At 59.5% G+C, this 8,426-nt stretch overlaps 1 protein-coding gene across 1 annotated transcript in view; it reads right to left on the minus strand.

Annotated features, from left to right (window-relative positions):
- Window positions 1–7,720, minus strand: part of DAGLA (diacylglycerol lipase alpha) — a 23,959-nt gene extending 16,239 nt beyond the window's left edge. Inside the window, exons 1-5 of the mRNA XM_007462173.1 lie at window positions 7,611–7,720; window positions 6,994–7,205; window positions 5,516–5,617; window positions 4,895–5,033; window positions 1,061–1,148 (exon numbers count right to left, since the gene is read on the minus strand). Of these exons, the coding sequence (XP_007462235.1) occupies window positions 1,061–1,148; window positions 4,895–5,033; window positions 5,516–5,617; window positions 6,994–7,205; window positions 7,611–7,705 (636 nt within the window). The 5' untranslated portion in view covers window positions 7,706–7,720. The remainder of the gene's footprint in view (window positions 1–1,060; window positions 1,149–4,894; window positions 5,034–5,515; window positions 5,618–6,993; window positions 7,206–7,610) is intronic.
- Between the last annotated feature and the right edge of the window lie 706 nt (window positions 7,721–8,426).

Consider the following 8,426-nt stretch of genomic DNA (forward strand, 5'->3'; position numbering starts at 1 on the left):
ACACTCCCCTGATTTTTAAATGTTGGCCACCAATTCAAATTTTTAAGCAACACAGCATGAGTTGATCAAAACGTTCTCTGGGCTGGACCTGACCTGACCTGACCCCCAGGCCGTCAGTGTTTGATGGGACCTAGGTTTTGGGGAGCCTCGGCCTCTTTGAGAAAAGACGTTCTGCTTTTTCCCCAGGCTCCAACGCCAGCCCTGAAGCTGTCTGCCAGGAGGGGTGGGTGTGTCCTCTGCACGCCCTGAGCTGAGACCCCTCAGACTCCCCTGAGATCCCCGGGGTGTGGGGGGGTGCTTCCCACCCACGAGGGAACCTCTGGGGGTGGGAGGGACTTTCTTACGCTTGATTACTCCACAGCTCACCAGGGGCTGCTAGTGGGTAGGAGCCACTCAAGGCTTCCGGGGACTTCCATGGAGGGCACCTGCTGTCTGGCTTGGGGAGGAGTGGTCTCCTGACCTCACTTGCTCTGCCACTAACTAGCTGTGGAATGCTGAGTAAGTCACTCCACCTCTCTGGGCCTCAGCTGTCTGATCTGCAAAACGAAGGGTGGGACTAGGTGACCCCTAAAGGCCCTGCCAGCGCTGGGCGGGGGGGGGCGCTCCGCCGAGGGCCCCCCCCAGGGCCCTGCCTCCCCTCCCCAACCCGGGGGCCACCCACCACTGACCCGCAGCGCCCTGGCGGGTGTGGAAGGCTAACAGCGCACATCGAGGGCTGGATCTTCCAGAGGGACCTACAGCTGCTGAGATGCTGCTTCTCTGTCTTCAGCTTGCCCCGATATTTGAGCATCTCTTCTCCTAAACTAAACTCTTGAGTTCCAAGGGGGTGGATAAAAGGTCTTCACATGTTTCTGTCTCCTTGACAAAGCAAGGGGTTGACTGTCTCACATGCTGGAGGGAGTCCTTCAGTGAATAATAACAGGTCCTCTTAGGAGCAGGCTGTCACCTCACTCCTGCTCAAAGACCAGCCCTGCCCCACCCGGCAGAGCTGCGGAGGGAAGGCTCCTGAGTCGACGACAGCAGGATGTGAGCCCCAGGACGGCGACTTCCCAGTACTTACTGACTGGGAGTCCTTCGTCCGAGTACAGCAGAGGAACACTTTGAGCCGGCGCGACCAGCTGGTGGCCTGACCCTCTTCTAAGCGGTGCCTGCAGTGGGGGAGAGTTGGTATGTGTGAGGTCAGAGGGCCCGACCAGAAGAGCTGGGCCCAGACATTACAGAAACAGGACAGCCTGTTCCCAGGACCCCAGCAAAGGGCTCCCCAGTAGGAAGGTCTAGGGGAGAATAGGCCTGGGTCCGGCTAAGGCCGGCCGGCCAGTGACCTGGGCTCTCCCTGGGGGGCTCCTGATGGCCTAAGATGGCGCACTGTTGGCCGAGGCCAGGGCCTATGCTCCCAGCTTCTGGCAGACTGACAACAGCACACTCTGGGGGCTTCAGAGCTGGCAGCCCGAACTGGGGGCTGCCCTGCGGCCCACTCCAAAAGCTCAAATCAAGAGCCCTGGGAGATGGTGGCAGGGTGCTGGCCTCTCTGCCGACGTGTTTCCTGGCCTGGAGCAGACCTATTTCCCCTCTCAGAAAGGATTTCTCACATTGTCTGTACTTGGGGAAGTTTAAGGGGCTGAATGAGGCTCTGCATTCTTCAACTCCTTGGATCTGTTACATTAGAGGGGAGAGGGCCCCTGCCCTTCATCTGCATGGCTGGCCCCTGTCTGTTCCACCCTCAACCTCAGCCCCAATGGGTCTGGCTGCTCTGATGGGGAGTCAGGGTACCCAGGAGTCTGCACCCAAAGGGAGAGCAATTGACTGATTATCCACAGAGACCCTTCCAATGCTGGGTGCCCAGAAGTCAGTGTATTTTGAGCATAAAGATAACAGATCCAATATTAAAAATGTAAATTTCCCTGGTGGCACAGTGGTTGGGAGTCTGCCTGCCAGTGCAGGGGACGCAGGTTCATGCCCCGGTCCAGGAAGATCCCACATGCTGCGGACTGGCTGGGCCCATGAGCCATGGCCGCTGGGCCTGCACGTCCGGAGCCTGTGCTCCTCAACGGGAGGGGCCGCAATGGTGAGAGGCCCGCGTACCGAAAAAAAAAAAAAGTAAATTTCCAGACTGAGCACGAGGGGCTGGCTTGCTTTTGTGACATATGCCCTCCCCTCAGCTCCTTCAGAGCCTGGCGCTGGGTAGTCAGGAGGGGCAGACATGACACGGGTGGCCCTGGATGCCTGCAAGGCACTTAGCATCCATCAGGAGTGACAGACCGGGTCCCCCTCCCCTGCCTCTTGGCTCCTCTTTGCAACTAAGGGCCGCTTCCTGCTCCCAACCCTGGTTCCACGGGCCATGGGCCACAAGGACAGGGAAAGCCACAGAGCCTTCCAGGGCTACAGGAGGGGGTTAGGAAACGGTGCAAGGGATTTGCTATTTCTGGGACCTGCCAGCCCTAAGGGACTTGGGCAGCCTCACATCCTAAGCCAACGTCCCCCTTACTGGGAACTTGATGAAGGGACAGCATGCTGGCCAAGCTGAGTTCCCAGAGCATCACGTTCTTTAACCCTTTCTAACCAAATTGGCTTTTAAACACTCGAAGAGAATTTCCTCCCTTCCCTCTGGCAGATGTTAAGTGCTGTATACTCTACTGCAGTACCCTTTATGCCCACCAGGGGGAAGATGGAGCCAATGACACATTTGGCATAAAGCATCAGTTAGGCTACATAGACCAGGACAGGGAGAGACACACTCAATCTGCACAGAAAGTGGGCTTGTCTGGTGGCACAGTGGTTAAGAATCCGCCTGCCAATGCAGGGCACACGGGTTCGAACCCTGGTCCGGGAAGATCCCACATGCTGTGGAGCAACTAAGCCCGTGCGCCACAACTACTGAGCCTGTGCTCTAGGACCCGTGAACCACAACTACTGAGCCCGCGTGCCACAACTATTGAAGCCTGCACACCTAGAGCCCGTGCTCTGCAACAAGAGAAGCCACCGCAATGAGAAGCCTGTGCACCGCAACGAAGAGTAGCCCCCCCTCGCTGCAACTAGAGAAAGCCCGCGTGCAGCAATGAAGACCCAAGGCAGCCAAAAATAAATAAATAAATTTAAAAAAATGTCTGGACAGAAAGTTCATGGACCCAGCACCCCCTGCCCTGGGGCTCACTAAAGCGAAGGGAGGGCAGACACTCCTTCCGCAAAGATCCAAGGTCAGGCTTCTAGGAAGCAGTGGTGGGAAGAACCCACCCCAAACCCCAGCAGATTTCACTGGAAGGAGAAAGAGCAAAGGACTTAAACAGCTCCCTGACTCCCGGAGACTAAAACAACCCGTTGGTGTGAGGCAGTAGGGCTTGTGCACAGCCCCAAACCTGGAAGCGGATGAAGGGTCAGCAGGCTTGAAAACGTCCCTGTTAGAAAAACTGTCTGTTGGTTTCAGAGCGGAGGGAGGGCGAGCGGGGAAGAGCCTGAGAGGTGGTCACAGCAACCCAGCTGTGGACTGGGCTGCCCTCCCAAGCCCGCTCAAGAGCTGGACAAACCACAACAGGTGGGGACCTGTGAGCTTGAGGACTCTCACTACCCGCACAGGGCCTGGCACTGCTGGAAAACTTTCTAATTCAGATGACAGCCACCAACAACCCCCAACTGCAGAGGCGTTGGCTGCCCTGGGCCCCAAAGGCAATTACCCAGAGTTGGGGAGGGGAGAGTTTTTTCCCCAGGGCCCCAGGAGCCCAGAAACCAGGCCAGGTGGGGGCATGTGCTTGGAATGAGCAGAATGGCACTGGTGGTCGTGGCCAGCTGCGCCCAGAGGAACAACAGGCTCTGGGGCCTTGGCTCCAAAATCTGGCATTTGGGGCTGGGAGGTGGCCAGCCCAGGCATGGGTGAGGCTCTGGCTGCAGTGCCGAGCTGACGCGGAGGGCCCACGGGAGCTGGGACACAGAGGTGCACGAGGGTGGGGTGGGGGCATGGGCAGCACACTCCCCTGGCTGAGGGCTCCTGACCCTGCTGCCCTGGGCTGGGGATGGAGTGCCAGTTCCACTCCCCACCAGCCTGACCTGGGGCAAGTGACCTGCCCACTCTGGGACTTGGACCCCTCATCTGTAGAATGGGTCTCACAACCGCACCAGGGCTGGCAAAAGGATTAAACAGACTGATGGCGGAAGGGGCTCAGTGCAGGGCCTAATGCAGAACAGAAGCTCAATATATAGGAGTCACTGTGACCCACCCTGGAAGCACCCCCCTCTCTTTTTCTTTCAATAAACAGGAACCCTGTGAATGTGCCTGGACGTCCTCCCGCATTTTCTCCACCATGGCACGGCCTCCCCACCTTCTCCAAAACACTGTGCAAAACATCTCCCCTCCAGGAAGCCTTCCTTGGTTAACCTCCTCCAGCCCCCTTAATCCTAGAGGCAGCCTCGCCTAGTGCTTAAGAGCAAGGGCTCTAAAGCCAGGCTGCCTAGGCTTGACCCCAGCCCCACCACTTACCAGCTCTGTCACCTCAGACAACTCACATAAGCTCTCTGTGCCTCTGTTTCTTCCTCTATATTACGGGGATGATGCTAACAGCTACGTCAGCGAGTTACTGTAAGTTAATACATGCAGTTCTTGGCTCGCCGTCCGAGCGCTTCCTACCATTACTCTCGTGTTAGCGCTGAAGATGATGACAGTGGCTACCATTTACTGAGCACGAACCTCCCATGAGCACGGTGTTAAACACTCTGTTAAACCTCACAGCAGAGCACGAGGCAGGAATTACTGCGGTTCCCACTTTACAGACCAGGAGCCTGTGGTAAGCCTTTGGCCGGCGCCCGGGGCTCACACAGGTTTAGACGCCGGGAGAGAGGTGTGGGGCCGGCCTCTGCCCACCGTCAGCAAACCCCGCGGGGGACGCCCGCCGCCCGGCCCACTGACCGCAGGTTGTAGGTCCGCAGGTTGCGCTGCCTCCTCTTGGTGGCCCTCAGCTTGACAAAGGTGCGGCCCGTGGGGTCGAAGACGCAGAGGACGGTGATACAGACGCTCAGGATGACCACCCAGTTGCAGACAACCATCCCTGTGGAGGCGGCCGTGGGAAGCCAAGGGTCATGGTGCTGGGGACATCTCGCTGGCTCTGAAGAAGGGGCACTGCAGCCTCCCTACCCCCAACTGCTTCTGGGGCCCAACAGCAAGGCTCCAAAGGCCCTGGCCCTAGCCTCTGGCCACACAGCCGTGCCCCCTGGCTGAGCCGTGACCCCAAGGCCCACCCTTGGCACGAGCAGACAGCTGTGTGGGTTTCCGGAGCCCCGGGCAGCACTGTGCCTGCTGCTGCCCCCGAAACCCAGGGTTCCCAAGGCGGTATGGCAGACTGCCCGGCGTCCTCATGGAAACTGTTTCCCTCTCACGGTGCCTGAGCTTCCTATTCTCTAACCTGACCTGTCCCCTGCACCCCAGGGCTGCCCTGTCTAACCTGGACCCGTGCCCTCCACGCTAGGGTTAGGGTTAGGGTTAGGGTTAGGGCTGGCCCCGGCCCCTCCACCCCCGGGCCGACCAACATACCGAGTGTGACGTTTTTGGCAGTGAGGTCATTGCAGGAGGTGTAGTACTGAGTGAGCCAGACGATGCCCACGATGGCGTAGATGAACTCGATCACCAGGATGGCTGCAAGGAGAGCAGGGCCCCAGGTGAAGGACGGGGAGGCCCTGGAACCTGGGCCCGGCTCTTCCTGCCACAGGATGCCCGGCCAGCTCGGCAATAGACTGCCCGCCGCCCCTGCCACACAGGCCTCGTGGCGCAGAGGGCCCAGGGAGCGTGGCTGTCCCACCACCGGTTCTACTCATGTGCCCTCAGGCCCTGACGTCCCCCTGAGAAGGTGACAGCAAAGGTGCATGACGAAGAGGCGTTTCTCTGTTCGTTCAGGAATTAGAACTATATCCATGAACTCTGGGATCAGACGCATCCTAGGCAAGTTATCTAATCTCTCTGAGCCTCTGTTTCCTCGTCTGTAAAATGGGGCTGACAAGGTCCATGGTACAGGGCTGTGAGAACTGGGTGACAGGGTGTTCATTTCATGGAAACTATTCCCAGGAGGAGGCCTCTGGCACTTGAGGCAGGAGAGGGAAGGGGCCCCAGCAGCCAGCTGCCCAAGGTGCCCTGCCCAGACCAGAGCAGTGGGCCCAGGGCTGAGATGGGGTTAGGGAGGCAGGTGGGAGAATTGACGGCCCCCCAGTGGGCAGCATTGGAAGCCCCAGCTCTATAGGCATCCCAGTGTGGCAGCCGAGAGCCCAGGCTTTAGAGCCAACTTGGGTTCAAATCTCAGCTCTGACACTCATATGCTTACTAGCCATGTGACCTTAAGAGAGCAAAGTAACCTCCCTGGGCCCCAGATTCCTCATCTGCAAAATGAGGCCAACAATGGCTCCTCCCTGAGTTAACACGGGAAGAGGACTTAGCAGAGGCCACAGGAGCACAAGAGCATCCACCAGGAGTGACTGGGAGAGGCGGCTGTGACCCGAGCCCAAGGAAGAGGAGACAGGCGGGTCCTCTGGGAGCTGGTCCAGGCCCCTGAGGGGCTTCCCTGGGGCGGGGGGGGGCGCTGTTTGGGGAAGGACCACAAAGACGTTGAAGAGATATGCACAGCCTAGATGGAGCAGCGGTCGGCAACCTTTTTCTGTAAAGGGCCACAGAGTAAATAATATTTTTAGATGTTGTGGGTCATAACGTCCGTCACAACTACTTGGCTCTGCTGTGGTCATGCAAAAGCAGCCAGTACTAATGTACTAAATGAATGAGTGTGGCTGGGTTCCAATAAAACTTTATTTAAAAAAAAGACGGCGGGCTGCGCTTGGCCCTCAGGCCGCAGTCTGCCCACCCCCGGTCCAGAAGCCGGCCCAGTAAGTCTGCCTGTTCGCTGCTGGCCCTGGTGCTGGCACAGGGCCCAGCCCATCGTGTGTGGCCGAAAGAACGCTGGGCCCAGGAGGGGGGTGGGGGTGGGGTGGGCCGGAGCGGCCCCCTCACCCACGGCAGGGGGCCCTTACCCAGGCGCACGTAGAGCACGTACTGCATGGATTCGCGGGGCTCCGTGTAGAGGATGCCGCCGCGCATGCTCAGCCAGATGATGGCCATCTCAGCGATCATGCAGCTCAGCAAAATGCCCAGGTAACCGCGGCCGTGGTCCACCAGGTTCAGGGAGCAGGCCTCGTTCGGGTTGTAGACCAGGCCGAAGAGCACCACGGACAGGATCACAAACCTGGGGGAACGTGCACATGAGAGGGGCCAGGCGGCCCACGCACCTCCCACGGCCTCTGGCGGGCGGCCGCACGCAGCCTGGACGCAGGGTGGAGGGCTTCACTGCTCTGGGAGCAGGACCCCTGTCTACCTGGCATCAAGTCCCTCTGAGGACACGGGCATCCGGGGACAGGGGAGCGAGAGCAGGGAGCCCAGCCACCAGCCGTGGGCAGACAGCACACTGGCTCCACCCAGTGCTGGGGTCAGGTCCGGCGGTGGCCAGGCGGGGTCTCTGGGCTCCACAGGGGTATCGCCCTAAAGGCGTAGCCGTTTCAGCACCAACTCCGGGGAGCTGGGAACACAACAGGGTTGGGACAGATGGCCAGCGGGCCTCCTTCCAGGCCTGTGGCGTGGCCCCGAGACTCACCAGGTGGTATGCAGGAGGAAGAGGAAGATGGCTGGCAGGACGAGGTCATCACTGCCCACAGACCAGCGCCGCCGGAACACCACGATCCCGGGCATGGCTGGCAGCTCTGCAGAGGCTCAGCGGGCCTGGCGCTCACCTCCTGAAACAGAGCAGAGGACCCTGAGGCTGCCCGGGCTGCTGCGGCACCCAGGGCCACCGCGCTCCTGGTCAGGTGTGCCCAGCAGCAGAGGCATCTCTCCCAGGCCCTACAGCCCTGGGGCTTTCAGGCCCATCCCTGGGCAGGATCCACCTCTCACAGTATCCACCCCCTGGAGCCGATATCTAAAACTGTAGCAGCCAGACACTGGCTTCAGTCTTACCCCTGAGGACTCTCCTTCCCCACAAGACTGGCACAGACCCCTTGGGATCAGCTCTGCTTGGGGTCACCCCAACAGGAACTGCTCAGCTCCCTTAAAGACCTGGGCTCAGCCCTGCCTCCCTTTCCATGGGATCACCAACCACCTGCTGCCCAGTTCATTCTGTCCTTGGGGTTGGGTGAGGGCTTCCCAGGCCAAGCCTGAGCCTGTCTCCCGGCATGAGCCGAGCCGGGCAGGTGGAAGGCTGAAGGCCTTGGGGAAGGTGGGGGTGAGGGCATGCGTGGGGCTGGCACACATGGAGGATGGGAGCGCCCAGCACATAGTAGGTGTTCGGTAAATATTTGCGGAATGAGGTCTTCTGTTTTGTGCTTTGCTGGAATGCTGGGAGCACGCTCCATGACTTGATTTTGCACCCGTCAGACAGAATTCCCAATCACAGCTGTGCCTCTCGGCAGGGAAG

This window comes from Lipotes vexillifer, unplaced genomic scaffold (assembly GCF_000442215.2).
Source record: "Lipotes vexillifer unplaced genomic scaffold, Lipotes_vexillifer_v1.1 scaffold1129, whole genome shotgun sequence".
In the NCBI taxonomy this organism is placed as follows: Eukaryota; Metazoa; Chordata; class Mammalia; order Artiodactyla; family Lipotidae; genus Lipotes; species Lipotes vexillifer.